The sequence below is a fragment of the Aedes albopictus genome, chromosome 2 (assembly GCF_035046485.1).
Source record: "Aedes albopictus strain Foshan chromosome 2, AalbF5, whole genome shotgun sequence".
In the NCBI taxonomy this organism is placed as follows: domain Eukaryota; kingdom Metazoa; phylum Arthropoda; class Insecta; order Diptera; family Culicidae; genus Aedes; species Aedes albopictus.
In genome coordinates this window covers 492,060,833-492,085,373 of record NC_085137.1, presented here as the reverse complement: position 1 = coordinate 492,085,373, position 24,541 = coordinate 492,060,833, and the positions used below count along the sequence as shown (strand labels likewise).

General features: G+C 39.4%; 1 protein-coding gene across 4 annotated transcripts in view; it reads left to right on the top strand.

Annotated features, from left to right (window-relative positions):
- The window catches only part of LOC109423332 (multiple C2 and transmembrane domain-containing protein), a 183,770-nt gene extending 160,398 nt beyond the window's left edge, over positions 1-23,372 (top strand). For 3 of the 4 annotated variants that reach the window (XM_062854227.1, XM_062854225.1, XM_062854228.1), the window contains 10 exons: positions 764-912; positions 990-1,308; positions 1,375-1,571; positions 1,817-1,997; positions 15,088-15,266; positions 15,341-15,460; positions 15,608-15,707; positions 15,834-15,940; positions 22,384-22,591; positions 22,650-23,372. In XM_062854227.1, the coding sequence (XP_062710211.1) occupies positions 764-912; positions 990-1,308; positions 1,375-1,571; positions 1,817-1,997; positions 15,088-15,266; positions 15,341-15,460; positions 15,608-15,707; positions 15,834-15,940; positions 22,384-22,591; positions 22,650-22,730 (1,641 nt within the window). In that variant the 3' untranslated portion in view covers positions 22,731-23,372. The remainder of the gene's footprint in view (positions 1-763; positions 913-989; positions 1,309-1,374; positions 1,572-1,816; positions 1,998-15,087; positions 15,267-15,340; positions 15,461-15,607; positions 15,708-15,833; positions 15,941-22,383; positions 22,592-22,649) is intronic. The other variant, XM_062854226.1, reaches the window with a different exon arrangement.
- Positions 23,373-24,541: the final 1,169 nt, after the last annotated feature.

Below are 24,541 nucleotides of genomic sequence, written 5' to 3'. Positions count from 1 at the left end.
GTACCGCTTTGGCCTCAGAGAGAGAGAGAGCCGTCCCCACAGCGAGGCAGACGAAAAAATATTCCGAATGGCTGACGACTGAGCGTGGCTACCCTCGTTTACGTTACTGCATGTAAATTTCAAGCGAAGATGTCTCAAAATCTGTAAACAATACGCATGATTGGCTGATTACTGAGCGAACTGCATCATCTCAGAACAAATGGCTGTAATTTCCAAGTTTCTGCTATAATTTTCAATCGGTCCTTAGATTATGTGTTGTTTAATTTTCATGATTTCTTTCTGTGTAGGTTCTTGAAATCGAAAATCACATATTTTTGATGGGGTGACCCCAAGCTTTTGATCGGGCGAGAGTGAATATGATTTATTAAAAAAAAATTTTTTTTCATCATTAGTTTTTTTCATTATTTCAACTGAAAATTGGACTGTATATTAAATCCATTTTTGCTCCCTGTATAGTCAGATGGTGTTGGACAGATCAGCTCAAGATAAAAATAATAATCGAAAATTGCACTTCATTCAACAACCATCATCTTTTATCAGTTTAAGCCACTAGACTGTAGCGCAGCTATCGGTTCGTTTCTTTCATCAATTCCTAATCATCATCCCACTATACACACCCACCTTCCAGATCAAACAAAAAAATGCAACAAGCTGGCGTCGTTTCTTTCTGTATCTTTTTTAATCAAAGCTCCTTCCGTTCTTGGCCCACCATCCGTCGCCTTTCTTTTCCTCTTTTTTCCTCCTCTTTGCTTTAACCCGGTAGTACTTTCAGCGCAATCCCAAACTGGCCGATGCATCGCGGCGGCTCAAGTCGCAGATATGGTCCTCGGTCGTGACGATAGTGCTGATCGAAGCCAAAGGACTCCCACCGGATACCGAGAATGGGCTGAACGATGTGTACGTTAGGTTTAGGTGAGTAGAATACCCTCATGCATCTTATTTTCTTTTCATGATTGGAGATAGTGATAACTACTAATCTTCAATTGTAGGCTAGGCAATGAAAAATACAAAAGTAAAACATCCTACCGAGCGCGGTGGTTGGAGCAGTTCGACCTGCACCTGTTCGACGACGACCAACTGCTGGAGCTGATAGTATGCGGGAAGTACAATACGTACGGCAAATGCACAATCGATCTACGAAGTCTTCCGCGGGAACGCACACACGGCATGTGGCAGCCACTGGAAGAGTGCACCGGCGAGGTGCATATCATGTTAACCATTAGCGGGACCACAGCGTCCGAAACGATAACGGACCTAACTTCGTACCGGGAAGATCCCAAGGAACGGACCCAGCAACAGAAACGATACGTAAGTCGTAGAGCAACAAGTATGCATAACTTCTAGACTAACACTTTTCAATTCTCTCCCCCACAGGCGTGGCACCGTTCACTGCAGAACCTGCGGGACGTGGGCCACCTGACGGTGAAGGTGTTTGGCGCGACGGGCCTCGCGGCGGCCGATATCGGAGGCAAGTCAGATCCATTCGTAGTGCTAGAGCTAATCAACGCTAGATTGCAAACCCAAACCGAGTACAAAACGTTAACACCCAATTGGAACAAAATCTTCACTTTGTAAGTGTCGCATGGCAATCTTTCACTTTCCCCCCTCTCATGATCCACGTCTGTTCCTCACGCTCACTCTCTGTTGTGTATTTGTTCCCATCTGCCTGTGCCGTCGTTGACGGCGGTGGCAACTGTGCATATCGTTAACTCTCTGAAACACGGAGGAATCAGATGGACTCTCGTTCAAAGCCACTGCCATCATTTTTCTCTAATGACTAAATCCTTCTTCTGCTTTTCTCACCCCCTACACACAGTAATGTAAAAGACATGTCCTCGGTGCTGGATATAACCGTCTTCGACGAGGACCGGGACCACAAGGTGGAGTTTCTGGGGCGGGTGATGATTCCGCTGCTGCGGATACGGAACGGCGAGAAGCGATGGTACGCACTGAAGGACAAGAAGATGTACTCCCGGGCGAAGGGAACACAGCCGCAGGTGAGTCCGGGGGAGGGGGAAGTCATGTAGATACACAATCGATAGTCGTTTGTCTGGAATAGGCGAAGGATGGCTGAGTTGGATGCTGTAGGGTAACCTGGGGTAATACGCACCCCCGGGGCAAAACGCCCTCACGATATTTCACTATATACGTGAAGTTCCATCAGATGCAAGCAAACTAGATGTTAAATTGAGCCGAACAAGTGCAAGAATGACGAGAATATTCGAATGAAAAACGTGGAAAACGGTGATTTTCCAGATTTGGAAAGATTGTCTAATTTAAGCGCACGCAATTTAAGCGATTGCGCGCCGATTATATGAAATCATATTAACTACCATCCGCCTCTTACACCTTCCATGTGCTGCCGTAAATAGTAAGATGGAGCCGCCTGATATTTCGTTAGAATTCAAAGCGGGAAATGCCAGAGGTCGTATTGCCCCACCTCAAGGTGCGTTTTGCCCCCAACAGTTTGTCAGCACCCAAAACGTAACACTTTTTAAAATTGTTTATTTGATTCGGTAAAACTGATATCACGCGGACCAAAAGTTGGCGTCACTTAGTTAAATAAGTAATCTAACTTTCAATACGTAAGACACCCATAAAATCATCTTAATCTTAGTGATAGGGCCACGTTTGCTTAGGGGTGCATATTACCCCTCCTCCCCCTATGCCTTTTTTCCTACTGGGAAATGCGGTAATGAATGCTTATGTTTATGGGTATTGGATTGTAAATATGAATTCAATCAAGATGATTGCGGAGAAACGGGGATTGCGAATCAGATCAATGAGCGAACTGTATGGTGTTGATATTGGCTCTGAGAAGAGTGTTCTTTCCTGGCTTTGAATTAATATTGTCTAGGTAGGAGAGCTTTTTAAAGGTTCGCCTTTTTCAATTTTAAGTAGTGTTGTTGAAACAAAGTGGATTTTCAAAGAAATTTAGGGGGAGTTTCGAATAGGTTCCAGAGGATTTCAAGGGCTGTTCCAGAGGTATCATGGGCGTTTTTGGGAATCTCTGGTGAGTTTCTTCAGATAGGCGCAGGAGGACTCCGGGTGTTTCAGGGCCGTTTCAGATGGAGTTAGGAGAACTTTCGGGACTTTTCAACGGGTCCCAGGAGCATTCAGGTACGGCAGATCTAAGGTCCCTCATTTGAAACTCTAATAACATTTACTTTTTTCGTGTCAATTTTTAATTCATTTATACATACTTTGGTTGACCGCATTGAATAAAGACCACCATTGTTTTTTCCTCTGTTCTGGAATAAGCAGAGGTTATTTGATCTATTGTGGTACATCCCGTGTCCTTCGTATAGTACATGTCGTGTTACTTAATCACTATTGAGAAGTTATGAAGAAGTCGGCTTTGTCACAAGAGTCATTTTCAACTTAATCGCAAGGAAGAATTCTGATTGGAAAGTTCTGCTTGTTGCGCGCTCTTTTGTCAGCCAAAATTGGATCCCTGGCCGTGGCATAATTGGTCACACGTTTGCTTTATAAGCAGATGGTCATGGGTTTGATCCCAGCTCCGGTACCTTCGTCAGTTCTAGATTGAGTTTAAATAAGGGCGAAAGTAACATGAAAGAGTTCTCTTCATCGACTCTCTCTTCTTTAAATTAAAGTGACAAGATACAAATATGGTTGCACTTTTTGGTCATAAATCGCTAGGTTGCTATGCAATCTAGCGTCTAAGTGTAAAAACGTTCGATTGAATTTGCATCTTGTCACTTTAATTCCCAGAAGAGAGAGTCGATGAAGAGAACTCTCTCATGTTACTTTCGCCCTTATTTAAACTCAATCTAGAGTTGCTCTTTCCTCCTGAGAGCAGATGACACTGACCCTCTTCTGAAACCATGGTTCAAACGAACCCGGACACATGGACATCGGCGAACGGCAATTTAAAATGGACCCCCAATCGGACTGGAAAAAGGAACAACCAACCAACAAACAAATTCCACCAGAATGCGATTTTATTTCACAAATGTTATCTCTCAATTTGTCAATTATTTAAGAACATTTCGTGCCTTCCAGTGCTTGAATCCGAGTGAATATGAAAAAATACGATCAGTTAGCAGCGCCAAATATCACTACGAACAAACACGCGCAGGGAGCAAAGCGAAACCGAACCAACCGCGACCACTATTCCTCATCGGTCGGTTGGCTGGTGAAGCAAACAGACTCGAAACCTTTTGGTCTTACGTGCTGCGATGAGGCTGAAGATGCGTAAATGATTCAATGGATTTATTTTTTGTTCAAAACTTATTAAAATAATCATTTTGTCCGTTGGAGAATATGTTTGCTTGTTTGTCATTTGCACTGCAATAACGAAATCAACATCAAGTACATTCCCATTGCCATATACACCGGCGAAGAGAGAGATTCAGAGAGCCGCTCAGCGCTGAATCGTCGTTCCGCACTCTCATTCACAATTTTTATTGCTCTCGCTCCCACTTGCTTCAGAACCAGAAGTATGTTAGCCAATGAAGACTTTGAGTTGAAAAGCGCTGGTCGAAGAAGAGCAAATTTTAATTCGTCTGAGATAAAATGCTGCACTTTCCAAGCGCTGGTGCCTGGAAAAGTTTTTCCAGTATGTTTCAGACATACCAGCAAATCTGGTAAAATTCCAGTAAAGGGCAATATGTATCATCGTATGATAATATTCTTGCAAGGTTGCGACCATTCATTTGCAAAGATTTGCATTCATTTGCTATTATCTCAGTTCAGAAGCATGCTATCGAAAACCAATGTATGGATTACTTTAACCTTGTAGTTTTATCTGAAAGTTTGCCGAATAACATTGGGGTCGCAAACGTATAAGAAAGTCGTGAGCGAGCTGTGAAGGCAACTCTCCACGCGGTGAATGTAAATTACATTCACGCTGTGGAAACTTCAAGGTTCAATTTATCCATACATTGTTTTTTGATAGCATGCTTCTGAACTGAGATAAAAGCAAATGAATGTAAATCTTTGCAAATGAATGGTCGCAACCTTGATCCTTGAAAAACCTTTTCAGAGTTTGTCAAAACATACATGTACTTTTTTATTATTTTGGGGTCTCCATTTAGCCTATAGTGATTGAGGCTATGGATTGCCAATCCGGAGATGGCGGGTTCGATTCCCGCTCCAGTCGGGAGAATTTTCTCGACTCCCTGGGCATAGTATATCATTATACTTGCCTCACAATATGCAAATTCATGCAATGGCAGGCAAAAAACGCCCTTCAATTAATAACTGTGGAAGTGCTTAAAGAACACTTAGTCTCAGTAGGGACGTAGAGCCATAAAGAAGAAGTAGAAGATTTTTTTTTTATTTTCAACTATCAAAGACATAGTTCAGACTTTGTGAAATTACTAGGACTTAAAAACCTTGTATAAATTTCTGGCAGGTTTTTTTAGAACGATAATTTACCAAATGAATGCATATTTCTTAAAATTCAAAAAAAAAAACTTCGAATGCTTTGGGTGGTATTTTATAAGCATAATGTGATGTGTTTTTCATCTTAAAAATAGTTTGGCCCAGAATGCTTTGGTATTGGAACTCTGCTGAACTTTGAAATATAAAACAAAAGACGTGATTAAAAAGTTAGCACATGTTTAAAAGTTCAGCATTTTAGGAAATTGCCAACATTATTCCTACCTCTATTGCTATAGAACTGCATTATTAAATTTGTAAAAAAAAAACAATATTGTGAAGGTATTACTGGTAGTAATTCCTGAGACGTGGTCTTCTGAAGTACAGGAACAATAAGAAGCCGAACTTGTGGAGAATGCTCATGGTTAAGCTAGTCCTCTATTGACTATGAATACAAATGTCGCTTGACATTGAGACATTTAAGAAACTCCTAAATGACTTTTTATTTTCAAAATACGGGTTGGAAATAGGGTGACATTGGATATTACCGGCAGATTTGTTCTCTTCGTCATGGGAGGTTTTTGTCAGCCAAATTGCCTGAAACTTTGCCATATAATTCACATAGGTTGGGAAGGATTTGAAACCATCTCTGGGTTCAATAGGTTCAAAAAACCCCAAGACGAAGCGAACAAGCCGAGAATAGGTAATTTCCTCTATCTTGGAAATACATTAAGTTTTACATGGAAGAAATTTTGCCAAAGAGCTTTGCAGAAGTACTGCGTCCAGAAAGCAACAAAAAGTTGATCAAAACAGAAAACAGTGCTGCAGCGATTCATTACGTAACGCAAATCAGTGCTGTTAGGAACCATTACAGCACTGCTAATATGGTGTGGAAATGTAGGTTTTTTCCTGGCAGATTTGCGTGAATACAGCCTATTACGATTAGAACTTGCAAAAAACTTTTTTCACAAGTGTTGGATTCCTTTGCGGTCTTCGACAAAGTTTTTCGGCACATCCAAGGCTATTTCTTAGCACAGGCCTGGTAGCGCGAATAACTCTGCATTCGGAAAATATTTGCTGGTGAAAGTATGTCAGGATGCTTTTGTAGTCCTTGCATGCCCTGAATGATTAATAATATAACTCCTTGAAATATCTTCGATATGATACCTCCCAAAAATCTACAGAGAATTATTTGATTTGTTTCAGGAGTACCGTAAAATAAACACTTTTTATTCAAAGAAAACTTACTCCCTGACTTTTCCCTGAAAAAAAAACAACAAAATCCTCCCAAAATTACTCTATACTTTTTCCCTAGGAGACGAATTTCGCGCCAACTCGACCAGTGGTTGGCAACACCCTCTCAGAATCGAATGAAACTTGGTGGGCATAAAGACTAGGTTTTTATAAGCAACTTTGCATACTTAAATTTTCGAAAATTTTCAAGAGTAACATTTGAAGAGGGCCTAACTTTTTTTCGAAGAATTTTTTAAAATCGATGTAACTCAAAAATGACAAGACCTATAGAAAAGTGTTGTATGGGGGACTTTTAGAGAATTGTCCAAGCTTTCATGAAAAAATATTTTAAAAATTCTAAATACATTTTTACACGCTAAAAAATATATTTTTAAAATTAAAAGTCAATTTACAGTAAATGCCCACTTTTTTATGTTTTGAAATTTTTTTCCAAGAAAGTCAATATTGTTGCCTAACTTTCCTCCATACATCACAAGATGGGCACTTTTAAGGAAAAAAAGTTTTTCTAACAAAAACTTTTTCATGTTATTTTTTTTTAGCGTGTTGCGCATTAACTCGTACAGGATGTATCAAGGTCATTTTTTCGGAACAAAGCTTTTTCGATGCCTTTTGTGATCCCAAACAACTGTGCAAAATTTGGGCACAGTTGGTTGTGTCCCCGCATTCCGCATTGCGTTTGAAATTTGTATGGAAGTATATATGGGAAAACACACTTTTTTACATTTTTTTCGTAAGAGGCTCGAATTTGTCTGGAACTATGTAACTCTCGATGTCAAAGTTTAGCCCAGGAGATGCTGATCAACTTTGCCAAAAAGAGTAAGATGCTAGAATGACTCTGAAAAAAGTTATTAATGTTCAAATTTTGATATCTCCGCACAACTACTGAAAACCATTTTTTCTGCCAACACTGCTGGTGCTTCAAAGGATCAACTTATCCTTGCTTTATAATCTGTCATTTCATGGAACTCCAAGCCCCATTTCATCAACAAACAACAATCAAGCTAGTGGTTTTTATTTGATTCTCCACTTATTTTTTTTATTAATTGATAACAAAATTCTATTCATTTTAGCACTTGCATTTGGGGAATTGTTCTGGAACTATTAAAGAGAAGTACCATACAAATCATCTTTCTGCAACCGATGGCCACTTTGTGAACAACTCATCCTAACCTGGCTTGCGACATATCTAATGGACATGGGTCCGGATTTAAAGAAGAATAATTCTAAAGCTCGGCATGTGGCGCATCTAATTTCTTGGTTTTGCACATTGAAAGCAATAAAAACGTTTTGAAACTTTTGACCAGGGATAGGCGGCATGCACCGTGCGGTGCGAAAAAAGCGTGTGCTTCACACAATCGCAAGTGCTCGTCTCCCGTTTTGCCGAGAGACAAGAGACGTATGAGTGAGAGCTTTCGTAATTGTGCGAGAGACAATCGCAGCACTAGCTCTACGGCGCAGGGAGTAATGCACGGTGCTTGGGACTGCGCTTGTCTCCAAACAGAAAAAATCAATTAATAAATTAATTGAAGAGTTTGTGTTTTCGGCAAAGTTGTTAAGCTTGTCAAGGGTTGACAAGTGATGGGTCGTTTGATTCAAAATTTTTCCAATCGTGCGTAGTATCAAGCCAAGTGCCAAGCACGGAGACAAGCACCGAGAGAGTGCATACGACAAAGCGTGAGAGACAGGAGAGCTCCAGCGCGCGGCAAAGTAAGCGAGCAACACACAACCGATTGCGCGTACTCGTCTCCTTCTAGTTTGTTGTGCTGTCTCGTAGCAGAGTGTGCGGCACGCAAAGAGTTTTGAGTCGCACCCTATCCCTGGCACTTAGGTCCTCCTCAACTGCAAAAAGCCACCGTGCGCGCGGCCTACCACGAAGTCCCTAGTCCCTAGTCCTAGTACCACCTAGTCCCTTCCTGGTTCCCAGCTGAATATGGTTTTAGCTTGTCTTCTACAATAAGTTCGCTAATTACCGCAAAAAGGTTTCATGCAGTTACGCACATCTATTTAGGATGACAATTAAATTTCTGAGCTGATTTTTTGCGGAACGTAGGATACTTAACACGCAATGTAGAGTACTTCACTTCAAGTGTCGGTCCAAATTTTTATAGTATCGATATGTTTTTATAACACAAAATTAACCTATATTTTGGTAAAGTCCGCCACTTAAGGGGGCTGGCCACAGTAATTTGTTTGACAATATGTTTCAATATTGATTGTTAGACTAGTATATTTGCATATACATTTTTGTTTATCATTATTGTCACTATACATTTGAAATTATGGTAAAATTAGTAGATTATAATCATATTTATGTGCCTTAATCAAATTCATATTGAACTCCTGACCATTCCTGTACCAAAATCCTATTCCCTTTCTATTTTCGAGGGCGTCGGTGAGTTGCTGGCATCCCTACTACCCCTTCCCATCCACATAACGTATTTTTTATCGTTCCAGAGAGCGATCAATGGCGCTTAAGGACATAGTTGCAGGGGTTACAAAATGGCAGCGAGTATGGCCGCCACTCTCTGCCTCATACCTCCCTCCCCTCACCATAGTCAAAGAGTAGCACGGAAGTTGCCGAACAAACTCTCAAAATTATACTTGCTTACCTTCTCAAAATGCACTCAGGTTTCTACTTGTGGTAGACAACTATATTTTCCGTCCTTTCGGAAGTACTGTTTTTCACTTTTCACAATATTTTCACAGTTTTGTGCAAAAATGTATCACATACTGCACTTTCTTTCTTCGACAAGTGCGTCCCCCATATTTTAAAATCACTTTTTACAAATTACATCAACTAATGTCACCCCATAACACGGTAGTTGGCTACGGGCAGAGAGAAAAAGTACGTGAAAAGAGAGGAGAGAGTTGTCAACAAAAACGTAAATAAAGCGGTGCACAATGGGATACATGGTGAAAATGTTGAGCAAAGTATGAATTTATTTAAATTTAAAAATGTTTTACAAGAACAAATTGTTTCGGTAAGCATGTTTAATAAATCCTATGCGTGCCAAATTCAAAGGTTCAATTACTATGTTTATTTAGCTCATTTTGAAAGATTTTTGTTGTTTTTTTTTTTTTTGACCAAGTCATACTGCACTGTGCGCCGTCTGACTTGTTTGTTTTGAGTGGGTGGTTGAGAAGGTGATAAGAGCGGGAGTCAAGTTTATTGTTATGATCTCAAGCAACCTTCACCTTAAGCCTAAGCTTGTTAGCCAGGACACAGTGAAAATGCCTGTGCCCCATCCCGGAATCAAAAAGGCCCATGGAGTGACAAAATTTCTTAGCTATGTCACCCCCAACGTTGGTGTTCAAATATACTAAAACACCTTCACTCACTCCAACACATCTACATGATTTACTCAAATACACTTTCACAATCTGAATCTTGTCGCATCACTTGCTTATAGTGATTTCCAAATCACCCCATTCTAAATATCCAACTCCTTGGCGCCTATGGGAGTGTCGGTGAATCGCTGACCTCTTGTAAAGTAGGTGTCATATCATCACATCCTTTCCTATCCTCGTAACGGAGAAGATGGGCGTGGCCGGCAATGGAAGTTCTCATGTCTTTTTTACTTCAACCTCTGATTTGATTGGATAGCTGTTCCTTCCCAAATAGCATTCCATAAGCAATTAGAATAGGAGTATTAAAGTTGTAACATGACAACTTTCAGTATGCAATCTACGAATTACTCCGTTACCACGAACGCAACGCAACGCAACTTCTGTGCAATACAAGTCAAAATTATCATCTTAGAAATCGTGAGGCAAATTATTGGAAAAAGAGGGAAGATAGGAAAAATAACACGGCGTCCCGTATCACCTTAAAAATGAATAAAAAATCGATTGTTTGGAAAGTTGGAACAAATTTTACTGCATTTTTTCCTTCAAGTTTTGAACTCAGGTCATGATTCCACACTAAAAATGACTATTATCTTACGCGTGTTTAAAATTGCTGTAAACTAGTGTAAAGGTAGTGCGTAAAAGATGCATGACAAGTGTTGAAGCGGTCAGGCCTACCGTGCTGCTTCATTTATTACTTTTGAAATAAATCATGGAACGGCGATATCTTGTCAGGAGCGGCTGACAGCTGTAGAATACGGTGTAAGAAAATGTCAAAATTGTCAAGTGAACAAAACATGTGATTTGTAACGTCTTGTGATAAAGCGTATCGCAGATCTTCGTCGACGATTGTGTCAACACGAAATGAAGCATACAAGGAAAACTGGAGGTCGCACAAAAAATAAATTGCTAATCGATGCTCTTACTCACAGTTACAAATAACATGATATAGAATTCAATAAATGTTCGTAAATGCAGTTTCACGAGAGAACATATAATGCAGTTTTCATTGTTGTCTTCCGATCGGTTGATTCGAGATCTAGATCCGGCCGGGATCAAGTTTTCGAAGCTTTTGCCATGTCTATCTCTAGCAAATGATGCTAAGGTCATATGCTCGCTCAGGAGATGATTAGCCGAGTGCCAAATAAATCATGTGGATGGAGCAGTACGTGCTGGATACTGTGGGTGGCAGTTTGTTTTTCGAACTAGTGTTTAGCGAGAATAAATACAGTAGCCTATTTAGCCGTAACAATGGTGTTCATTAAACGTTACACTGATAGACTTAAAGAAATAAATGTGAACGCGAAGAAAGTGATCAGCTTGAAGATTATGGAATCAATGGAAGTGAAGGAAGATGTTGAGGTGTGGCAAAGCAAATAAATTAACACTGAATTAAAAATTAATTAAAAGATATGAACTTCCACATCCGAAGGGTGAAGCTGTTTCGTGCGTGCTGGTTACGAATTCGAGCTTAAAAAATGAAAAGTAGAACAGGTTTTGAGTTATCGGTTATGCTGATAATCAAGCATAAAGATGCTTAATAATAATAATTTACCAAATTTAAAATACCTTACCTTGAAGGAAACCTATTTCAAGTCATTTAACTTCTTCGAAAAGGAAACATAATTTTAATACTTTTTACTCAACACGTGTTAATATAAAACATGCATGTTTAAAATTTGTATAAGAGGTAGTATGGTATGGTAAACTTTCTTATGTAAAGCAATTCAAAATTTGTAACAAAAGTCACAAAAGTAACGTAGAGATCATTTAATGGTGCTAACATTTAACATGTAAAGGAATAATATCAATTATAAACTTAACTGTGTAACCATTAGACCGGGTCAACAAGCTCGGTTTTTTCGGAACAAAGCTTTTTCGATGCCTTTTATGGTCCGTAACAACTGTACAAAATTTGAACGCGATTGGTTGTGTCCCTGCATTCCGCATTGCGTTTGAAATTTGTATGGGATTTAGTATGGGAAAACACCCGTTTTTGCATTTTTCTCGTAAGAGGCTCAAATTTGTCTGAAACTTTGTAACCAACGACGTTAAAGTATAGCCCAGGGGATGCTGATAAACTTTGCCAAAAAGAGTAATGTAATAGAGTGACTCTGGAAAAAGTTATTAATGTTAAAGTTGGGTATCTCCGCGCAACTGCTGAAAACCATTTTTTCTGCCAACACTGCTGATGCTTCGAAGGATCAATTCATCCTTGCTTTATTATGACGTTTCATGGAATCCCAATCCCCCATTCCATCAACAAAGAGCAATCAAGCTAACGGTTTTCAGTCGATTTTCATTATTCGATTATTTTATTTGATCACACAATTCTTACTATTTTAGGGTCTGCTGATGATTGATTCCGGAACTATTTTGGATGAATACCGTGGTATCCATATTTCTGCAACCGATAGCCCTTTCACAAGAAACTCACCGGAACCTAACTTGCGACGAGACAAACCATTTATTATGCAAGACATTTTGGAGCTTTTGTGACCACACGTAGAACCTGTGGTAACTTCCCGCATCCATTTTCCGACTGCAGAGAACGAAGTTCAGAGCAGACGGAAGCAATTTTTGAACTGTAACATTATGTCATATCACACCCACTAACCCCTTGCAGGTGTATGCAATTTATGAATGAGTCCTTTCGGGATAATAATTCGGCTAAGTCGGAGTTCAATAATATTCACAAACTGTCCTCTTCCCTGTATCGTCTAATGGGAATTGATAGTAGGCTCATTGCATTTTAAAGCAGAAATTTTCTGTCGGTGTTCTTACTGAATGCTAGGATTATCCTTGTGCTCGAAGAGACTTAATGAAGCTACCGATTCTAATCGGTTTTACAATGACATGACGAGCTCCCAATTTGAAACTAATTCGACAGCACAAAAAGTAGAAAATGCTATGACGCATCACTTTTAAATGTGTTCGTAAGTTAGATTTGGAGTTTCAAACAAACTGTTCCCAAGAAGGCAGCCTCAGAAATGACAAAATACCTATACGGATTTATTATACCAATGATTTCACTTCCTTATACTTCATCCACCGTAAATCATATGAAAAATATTAAATATTGAAACAAATTTAAATTGTATTGCAACTTTACTTTTTTTCACGTTTATTAGTCCAGAAATTCACTTTACTGCAATACTCTGTATTCACAGCTCCTTAACCTACGTGTCGCAGGCTTCTCGCTGAGTTTTTTGAATGGGTGTAATCAGTTTCGCGCCCTACTTTGCTTATCCTTTGACAGATACGCGTATTTGAAAGGTTCGGAAAAGGGCGGAATTGAAAGGTACGAAACTGATTGCACTCATTCGAAGAGGGTATTCTGCTTAGAGGGTTCGAAAAGTCGGTACAAGGTTCTCGCTAAGTGATAATTACGCCTGACCTGTGCTTGCTTAGTTGCTTCCCAACTAACAAAAGTAGCTGCATAAGAGCTTATGGAACAAACGCTTATGTAAAAGTGGCTGATTAAGCTCTTATGCAGCAAAAATGTTAGTTGGGTTAGTAGTCAAATGTAACCAAACAGCCACAATATGTATTATTATACTGGAAACTCCCGTAAGCTTCCGTATTTTTTTTCCTGTGGTCATGTCTCGAAACGCTTTTCATAGCTCTTAGTTTGCAAGATCAAGAACTTTGATCTTGCAAACGAGCCGGGCTTTAGAAATATTCGCAACATATTTATTTCCTCCAAACATCCCCAAGAATTTTCCGTGTCCCAAAATGTCTTGTATAATAATCTGATACGTCGCAAGTCTGGTTCAGGTGAGTTATTCGTTACTCCTCCAAAATATTTAGTTCCGGAACCATTCTACACGAGCAGACCCTAAAATAATAAGAATTGTGTGATCAAATAAAATAATTGAAGAATGTAAATCAACTGAAAACCATTAGCTTGATTGCTGTTTGTTGATGAAATGGGGGTTGGGGTTTCATGAAATGTCAGAAAATAAAGCAAGGATGAATTGATCCTTCGAAGCATCAGCAGTGTTGGCAGAAAAAATGGTTTTCAGCAGTTGCGCGGAGATACCCAACTTTGAACATTAATAACTTTTTTCAGAGTCACTCTATTACCTTACTCTTTTTGGCAAAGTTTATCAGCATCCCCTGGGCTATACTTTAACATCGTTGGTTACAAAGTTTCAGACAAATTTGAGCCTCTTACGAGAAAAATGCAAAAACGGGTGTTTTCCCATACTAAATCCCATACAAATTTCAAACGCAATGCGGAATGCGGGGACACAACCAATCGAGCCCAAATTTTGCACAGTTGTTACGGATCATAAAAGGCTTCCAAAAAACCTTGTTCCGGGCTGATCTGACCAAATCTGAATTTTCCCATACAACGTTGACCCACTCTAGAACCATGTAACTTTTAGACAAAACTTTTGAAGCAAAGAATCACGTTTTCCATATTGAATCCCATCTAATTTTCAATTGAAATGACGCAACTTATCGAACCCTAACTTAGCACAGTTGCTCAAATAATTTAAAATTTGGAATCGAAAAAGGTTTGTTCCGAAAAATCGACCATGATGACTCATTCTACTATTTACCCTTATTTACCTAATGGTTTGCAAGGCTACATTTCTACATCTAAAATTTCAGAAAGAATATGATATGCTAATTCTTCTACATGTTTCAATTTTCGGGATTATTCTTAAGCATTTCTGAGATCTATCATGAATTCTTGTTACTTTGCTTTTGCATTTTTTCTTATATTGCAATGGAGAAATGAAACTATTATTATCTTTGATATCCTTTTACCTAGCATAATGGCATTGCTCAGATTCCTTAGAATTGCATCTACCTCAAACTCCTTGAGCTCATTTTGAAATCATTTTTTTTTTTTGCATACTGTTCCGATAAAAGCCTCATTCATCCGTCTATTTATGGTACCGATTTCCGGGAAGACATTCTCAGAACCCTGAATGCAGCAGCATCAGCCATGGCAAACAGTGCAGTGGAAAAACCTCCACATCGAATACCCATTGTCCAATGGTATTTCTATCGTCGTTCCATTTGCACGAGCTTTTCCCCGCCCATAGACATACCGAATGGTACTGCCGTACCATTTTAATGGCATTCGTTTAATTTTATTTTTCCCGTTGCATCTCGCGTGCGCCCCCACAGATCCTACTGGAGATGACGGTCGTGTGGAGCAAGGTGCGGGCGGCACTGCGAGTCCTGGAACCAAAAGAGGAAAAACTCGTCCAGCAGGAGGCGAAGTTCAAGCGGCAGCTGTTCCTGAGGAACGTTACGAGACTGAAAGCCGTGATTATGTATTTTATAGAAGTAGGACAATTTGTTCAGTAAGTATGAGCGAAACGTGGGGCTTGTTGATCGGTTGAACTGAGAATATTTATTGCCTTCTGGCCGTCCATAGGAGTTGCTTCGAGTGGGAATCGCCGTTTCGGTCGTTCATAGCACTGGTCTTATGGATATGCGGATGCATATGGTTTGACATTTCCACCATCCCGGCCGCAGCACTACTGTATTTGCTGAAGTAAGTTTAATGCCCTGCTACAGAGATTGTTCTCACATGAATATGATATAAGATTACTACTATAAACAACTCCTTATTATAAAAGAGTTGGCCCTTTCCTTACTAATTTAACTTTCATCCATTCCGTCCTTGTCCTTGACCATGCAGAAACTGGCTAATACGATGGCTAACGGGTGCATCTTCGCCGTCTACTGCGGATGAATACGATGTGGCCAGCGATGACGAGGACGATGACGATAAGGAGAAGGTAAGCGCGTGGGAAATCAAAACGAAACGGAAAAGTATCGAAAAACTTTTCAGAAAGTTTGAAACTCTCCACTGTCACAAAAAAAATCCTTTCTGCACCTTAATCAAATATTCTTTCATGTTGTAGGAGGAAAAGAAGACCATAAAGGAAAGACTGCAAGCGATACAGGAAGTGTCGCAGAGTGTACAGAACACCATCGGCTATCTGGCGTCTCTGGGGGAAAGCGTTAAAAAGTAAGTTACTTTTTCTTTTCTAGTTGTCATGGGAAGCCCTACTAACAAAAGTAGCTGCATAAAAGCTTATGAAGCAAACGCTCTTGGAAGGAAGCTCTTATAAACTCTTATACAACAAAAATGTTAGTTGGGAGGTGTATGATGTAAGAGAACATCTATAAATTACGTCAAGCAAAAACTGAAAATTTGAACCACCAGAGAACCATCCACTCAGAAAATAGGACGAAATTTATTGACGCTTCGTAAGAAAAAAAAAACTCAGTAATGAAAGCTCCCTTGAGTGAGTGCAACTAGTTTTTTTTTTATTCGACACTGTTGCTCTTCAAAGTTTCATTATTCTTTTAATGAACAAAAACGTGACAACCGAAAAAAATTTAATGTTGTGTTTCTATCCAACTTATAAATCAGGAGTTCCGGAACTTTTGTCCCAAGAAGATTTTTTTGAATCAAATTTCTACAATGGCCTGTATGAATATAAAGTCCCTGGGTAAAGGCACAACCTTGTGATCAGCTTGATTGTTGTCAGGTCTCGGAGCTTGAATGTATCTTTCCTATACAGTGTAAGATGCACACTTGTAGTGCCAACAAATATCGACACTTTTCGTGATCAAACGAAGAAGCGCCACAGTCCTTTTTGTTGTTTTTGATATAGTTGATTTCTATTTACAGGAAGGAAATTAATACACAATTTGTCCTTCTATTTTTTTTTTTTTTGAAATTATTATTTACCAAGCTTCCAATATTGAAGACACAAGAACAAAAATCAAAAGAAGAGCTGTTTATGCTAGTCCATAAAAAAAGGAACCTTATCGTCAAACTTGTCCATTTTGTTTGAAAATATGCAAAGGTAAATAACGTTGACCATTTAATTAACAACACATTCTTTCACAGCTGAATACGCAAAATCAATCGCCCACCTTTCCTCATCCTTAAGGCCACGCAAAACTTAAAAGCTGCATGGCTAAAGAAATTGCAATGCGTACTCACAAATACCATGGTGTATTATGGACGATGTGAGTTCTTGCACTTGCATTAGAGACTTGGCCCCATGACCCTCTTGTGACTCAATAAAATAAAATAAAGAAGATTTATTTTTTATATCAAACTGCCAAAATGGCCCGGATACCGTAAAATTAGGAATCGTGGCATACCAGGAGAAATTTGTGGGGTTGTCTCTATTAAAAATCCTGCAGAAATATCTGTAAGAATTCATGCTTGAACCATAGAAAGAAACTATGCAAGGATCTCCATTGGATTCTGTGAAGACATTTCTGGAGGCATGCCTACAGAAATTTCCAATAGACTCCAAACATAGAATGCCAGCAGAAATTCATTGAGGATCTTTATGATTTTCTGAAAAAAAAAACTTCAGAAGATGGCTACCAAGTTGAAACGCTGCGGTACAAACTCTGCGACTGCGCTTGTGTCGGCCCGGCTTGGACGGCCCTTCAGCGAAGATTGACAGGCACAATGGATGGGTGGAGCTGGAGATGGTTCGAGGATCTCGTCCGGCCTGCTCTGGCAGGAATGAACAGAACACAACGAGTGGCGATTCTTAGAATATTTATAAAATACATCAGCTTTGTAAATGACAATTACAATGTGATTGATGCCAATGCTTTGAATTCTCACTTAGAACTGTAATTTTTTAAATACCGTCGTGCGGGGTGACATTGGGCCACTATTCCGCACGTTTAGAATACGACGGGAATGCATATTGTGTGCTAGACTACTAGAATACATAATTCTAAGATACATTGCATTCATCATCAGATTCTCTGACTTATATTGAATCCGTGGGATCGATGGACCAATGTTACCCTCTAGGCCCAATGTCACCCCGAACGACGGTATTTAAAAATAACAACCAAGGAATTGGCGAATAAACAAAGTTTTACAAAAAGAAGAAAATTTCAAAAAATCTTCAAAAAAATCTGAAAATCCATGGAGAAATTTTTGAAGTCGTTTATGGAGGATTTTCCAAATGAATTTAAACATTTTCGGAATGAATAATTTGAAAAATATCTAAAGGAATCCACAAAGGGATATCTTTAGAAATCCTTGGAGAAATTTATAAAAAAGAATTTCTGAATTTCTGCAGGATTCTCAAGGAATCCATAAAGAAATTTTGGAAGACATTTATGGAAGATTCTCCAAAGGATTCCTCGAAAAAGTTTTTGGATGAATCGCGGAAGAAAACTATGGGGGTTAAAAGAATTTATGGAGAAAACTTTGACGAAATTTCTAACGAAATCTACAATTTAAATTTCTTGAAGTAAACGCTTGATGAATTTCCGAAGGAAACCCTAGAAGATTCGCCAACAGAATCCCCGGAGGGGTTTCTGAAAGAACCTTAGTAGCAGTTTCATTGTAATACAATGCAATGTAGTGTCAAGGAAATTTCTGCAGAATATTTTCTAAAGGAGTTTTAAGAATTATTTCCAACGAAAAGCATAGAAATTATGAATTTCAAATAACTCAACGTGCATATGTACAGATGGGTAAATTATTGGTTGGCTCGGTAGCTTAGTTGGTAAAGCACTTGTCTAGCGAATAAGGGTCGTGAGTTCAAATCTCACCTGAGCTGTGGATTTTTCCCCCAATTTAACCAATAATTTACCCATCTGTACATATGTACGTTGAGTTATTTGAAATTCATAATTGACCACACGGATTGGTATTACCGAAAATTTGCACTTTGAGTGAGTAGCCTTGAAATGCTTATGAAAGAATCCATAAAGATTTGTTTTTACAAACTCTATAGAAAAGCTTCTTAAGAAAATTTTGGAAGATTTTTTGAAGAAATATGTTGAAGACTTTTAAGAAGAACTTCTAGAGGAATATCAAAAGAGTCTTTGAAGATTTTTTTTGAAGAATTTTAAGTAATTTCTGAAAGAATTCGTAAAATGAATCCGTGGAAGGATTTCTGAAAGAATTTCAGGAGAACTTTCTCAGCAATCTATGTGAAAATTTCTAGTAAAATCTTATAGAAATTGTCTAATAAAAACTCAGAAGAAATTTCAACATGAAATTCTGAACCACCACGTTGGAGCTTTTCTAAAGAAATCCATAAGAAATTTCTGAAGAATTTTCCTAATTTCCAGTTTTTGTTAGATTCCTGTACAAAATTGTTAAGAAATACATGGAAAATTTTGTAATGCAATATTTGGAGATTTTTTTTTTGAGAAAGAGTTTCTGAAAAAAAATTCTTAAAATCATTACTTTCTGGAGAAATTCTTGATAGAAGGGATTCTAGAGGAGCTTCTAAGGCTACCCCTAAAAAAAATTCTGAATGAATCTTCGGTAGAATTTTTAAAAAGATCCGTAAAGGAATTTTTGTGGGAATTTCCATTCCTAATCCATGGACAAGTTTTTAAAGCAAGTGTAGAATTTGCAATAAGTTGAAATACACAAAAATAAAAACTAAAAAAAAAAGTTTTAAAAGTAATCCCTGGATAATTTTTTTATGGAAGCTCTGACTAAAACCCTTCTCACAGAGTTTTTTTTATGTACACTTGAAGGCGCAAAAAATAAGCGATTAAGAAGAAGAAGAAGTTTTCAATACTATATAGGAGGTAACTCTTACATGTATGGAGGTCAAAAAATATTGTTTTGTGAGGATTATTCACATGGGGTAGGGTCTCGGACCACTTGGGCAGGCGGACATATTTTGGACACATGCTGCTATAACTCAGTCAATTCTGAACCAATTGACTAGATTTTTGGGATGGTTTGAGCTACGCACAGTGTCTAGCCGTGTACAAAAATTCATGTCAATTGGTTTGAAATTAACTGAGCTATAGCAGCAAGTACCCAAAATAGGTCCGTCTGTTGGAAAGCACTCGACACTTGACTCTTAAGGTCCACAAAGCGGCCTAGCGGAACCGACTATCGATCGGATGAGCTTTCGGTTCACGATACGGCGGAGAAAAACACGGAGCAAAACACAAAGTTGGTCTGCTCGTCGCGGCTGTCGGTTTATATTATGTACTAACAACAAAGTACAATAGCAATAACAACTTACATCCATTTAGCAGGGTCGGTGCAGGGCAATTTTTACAATCATACAAAGTCTTCACAAAGATTTCAATGGAAACCACAGCCTACACAAAGTTCCTCCTCCTGCACCGAACACTTCTGCTTTGTCAAGTATTACCACAAAGAATCACAAAGCCACAAATTTCAACTTAGTATCGGAGTCCATCGTCATCACATTCATAAAATTCTTCAGGAACCTCCTCAACGGGATGCCCAGCTGCATTTCTTCGGCGGTTGTCGTTCTCCACACTCAAGGCATACAGGTCACCACGAAGGTCCGCAACGGCTTCGACTCTCCCGCTGGAACTCGCTATCTGACACTTCGTCCCCACAAAGTTCACGTTCAGTCCCTTCTGTGCCAGCTTCCGGATCGAAGGCAGCCCACAGTACAGTTCCGGGATGTACAGCACGTTCTACACTGTCATGGTGTTCATTCTTCCGTCTCCATCGACGCACTCCAGAAAGCCTTCACCAACACCGGCGGAACTCATCACCGAGCCGTCCGCCAAGTTCACTTCTTGCTTCACTTTATCGTCAAACTTCACGAAGAACTTCCGGTCACCGGTCAAATGGCTCGAGAAGCCACTGTCCACATATAAGGACTTCCGCTTCCGCTGACCTCCCATGCCGAAACAAATTTCAGGGTTCTTCTTTCCCATCGTCTTCTTCACTTCCGGATCTCTTCTTTCTTCTTCACGAAGTGGGCTGGTTTCTGGCAGTTGTAGCACACACGCTGCCTGTCTTGAACTTTCAGCGCCCGGTCGTGGAGCTCCTCGGACACGCTTTGCCGCTTCTCCACCCGTCGGTGGTATTCGTCTAGGTATCAGCCGTTGCCTCACAAACTCATACGACTGGTCGGCATCCGGACGGCTCTCCAAGGCTGTCACCAGTCCGTTGTAGGATTCCGGCAGACTCTGGTACACCATTGCCACTTTCAACGATTCTTCGAGCTTTTGCCCCGCACACGAAAGCCGATCGAACAACTCTTCGATCGCGAACAGGTGCTCCTCCATGTTCGCACCTTGTTCGTAGTTCAGACTACACAATCACTTCAACAGGGACATTAGCGACGTTAACGTAGCCTTTTCGTGGTACTTCTTCAACTTTTCCCACACTTCCGCCGCAGACTTCAAGTCTTTCACCAGCGGCAACTGATTGTCTTTTACATTCAGAAGGCCTTGATATTCGCCTTTTAATCCTCTTTCGACCATGCGGCAGTCACCAGCTCCGGTTTCACATAAGAAACCATATGCCACAGATCATAACTGATCAGCAGCATCTAAATTTTCACTTTCCACGTCTGGTAATTTTTACATATTACCCTGACGGGAAATTAAAACTTTCTCAGCCATTTCCACAAAGCACGTATTCCGAGGTGGCGCACTAACGAAGGTGCAACCAAAACAACAAACGATCGTACCCGACGGTGGTACACACAGACCCCGTCACTACTGTTCGTTTCGTTTCACAAGGCTACGGCAACGATTTAGTACACAAAATGGCAATAATTTTCTTCCAGTATTCGGCTGCGGGACTCAAAATAGAGCTCACAGAGTCTATCCGGCACTGTCTTCCCAGTTCTGGACAAAACTTGCTCCAGCCAAACGGGCGATAATTCCGCCGACCACTTTTTCTCACTGAGTCTGTCCCTTCTTCACTATCAGCTGTTTTGCACACAGCAGCTGACTGCACACTGAAAGACGGCTTGCGGTTGAACTTACTATTCTGAGGGTCAACATAAATGCACAACGCTCTATATTTGTGCAGACTGAGTTTCGTTTCAATTCAACAGATTAATGTTTTCAATTTTACCATGGACTCGATTTACAATTTAAAAAGATTCTGTTGGCAACCGGATTCGAATCAAGAATCTTGAGATCACCAGGCTCGCTCGCTACCACTCGGCTATCGAACCGGTTGATATGAGAGGAAACATAATACACACATGCACACAAGAAGCGTTTATGGGTTGAAGATTATGTTTTGCCATAGTAAATTTGAAAACATTTTTGTGCTTGTCATTACCGCAAACCGTCTTTCAGTGCACTCGGGCCGAATCAAAGAAATTATATTGGTGGTTTTCTTATATTTTAGGTGAAAAAATAATTCTCAGTTCAACATCAAGGGAGCGAAAACTGAAAAACACTTAAAGTTTGTGTTAATAATTGACTAGATATTTTACGGTATGAAGAGCTGGTTACTCACTGAGTAACGTGGAGTAAAGTCATACCCAAGTAACATTCTGACGACCAATTATTCTTGTAGAGGGTTTTGTAACTGTCATAAAACCTAACACCTTTGGTTTTGGATTTATGACGGTTCTAAGAATCTCTTCTAGTCTATTTGATAAAAAAATGTTCTTTGGGTACCATTACTCAAAAAAAATCATTTCCTTTCCATTACAGCACCTTCAACTTTTCCGTCCCTGAGCTGAGCTGGCTGACGGCATGCCTGCTGCTAATCGCCTGCCTGGTGCTACACTACGTCCCGATCCGGGTGCTACTGCTGCTGTGGGGTCTGGTCAAGTTCAGCCGCCGACTCGTACGACCGCACAGTGTTCCTAACAACGAAGTGCTCGATCTGCTGTCCCGCGTTCCTGACGATGAGGAAATTGTAAGTTGGATGACACTTCTTTCAGCTGGTTATTAAGTACACTAATTCTTGTTTTTAGATCATGTGGCGGGAGCTGCCACTCCATTCGACGCCGGAAATGGCTCGGCGGGATCCCCGGAAGAAACACAAAACCTCGTAATGCTACCAAATCACCCTGAAGCGATACTTTAGGGCGAACCTGCGGAAGGCTCTGAATATCAGCAAGAAGGACAATTAGTCGCTCTCTGAGGAAGAATGAGTGAATCTCTCTCTAATCTAGGATGTCATCGTTTTCTGAATTTTTTGTACTTAGATAATATTGCAACTCTTTTTCAAAATACTTCCATCTCTTAATAGTCATACTAGTTTCATAGAAGAGAACTGCATAAATCGCGCACTAAAACGAACTAAACTGTAGATCTAGCGATGATGGGAGAAAAGCTTTTACCACACGTTTAACGATTCTAGTCCTTTACTGGTGGTGTTAACGAAGAACTATCAATTGTTACGTTGTCTTATTTGTCGGATTTATACCCCACTCGTGCTATTTGTCAATCTCTCTTAATTGTAACAGTAGTCTAGGCGACCAGGTGTCGGCAGTTTTCGCGTTCTAAACACGATCACGATAGTTTTTTTTTTTTTTCAACTGAAACGAACCCTAAACAATCCAGTCTCTCCAAACTTTTACAACCAAACGGTAGGATATAGTGGTAGTTAAGAGCTATTGTTAATTGTAAACCAGAGAAACCACAATTAATAAATCGGTTTTTGACTGAAGAGTAAATCGAGTTCCAAAAGGGAAGACATTGTTCTATGATTTATGAAGCAAGTTCTCCGCTGAAGATGCATTTCGATCCTTAACGTACGATTTGAAAGTAAATTAAATTCTACAAATAAGACGTTACACAAAATTTTTAGGTGGAGTAATTTTAAACAGCATTACCTTTAGCGCGTTGAAAGACTGCCTCCTATCAGTTTGCGGAGTTTCCCTTGAAGAAACCGCTTGCCATTTGGTTCATCTTATGACCTAATATCAAACAACTTTATGCCAACTAAGTTAATCTCAAATGATTGGGACTATATTTAGGAAACAACAAATTGGTGAAAAGCCTTATTTTAATCTCAAAGTGCATATTTTTCGATGAATTTGCTTCATAAACCGAGAGTGTTGGTAATTAGTCAATTTAAATTCATTTATCCCATAAACACCTGTATGTCGTTTTATTAACTGTTGACATTTAAATGAATTTAACTTTCGAAAAACAATTACCACTAAACTTTCAATACCTGGTCACTGAACAATTTTTATTAACAAAATCTTCATGAAAGGGATACGACTATGCTCTTGGTAGTGATATAGTAAGTAGCTAAGATTTCATCAAAATACGAAGAATTTCCCGTTACGAAAATCCAGCTTCCTTCACTAAAGCTAAGCCTACGAACGCAATTCATTCAGAGTTCACCCCAAAGTCCGTCCAGTGAACACAAACTTCGTATTGCTTTTTGCCATAAGCATCGCACTGTATATTTAGCATATAAGACATTATCATAGAACTAATCAATCGCTAACATAGCATCAAACATAAAAAAATCACTAAATGTTCAACATTTCAGTATTTGTGCTTGATTCACACTCATATTCACATCTACAATCAAACATTTGTACTAGTCATAATTGAAGAAAAAGTATGCTAAAACGATTTATTACTTCGAAAGGTTCTATTTTTTATAAGCATCTTATTGTTGTCTTTTTATGTGCATATAAAGTACGAATACTAAAAAAACTGGTGAATCGAAAGACGAAATCGAACAAAATGTGATTCAAAATCAGCACGTGGCAAAACCAAATAAAAGTAGTGCTAGGCATAAGAACAGAGGAAAAAACAGAAACTATGACAGCTTGATTCATATTTATTCATATTTCAACAGATACTTTACCTTCAAAATTTTCATTACCGGCACACATTACTC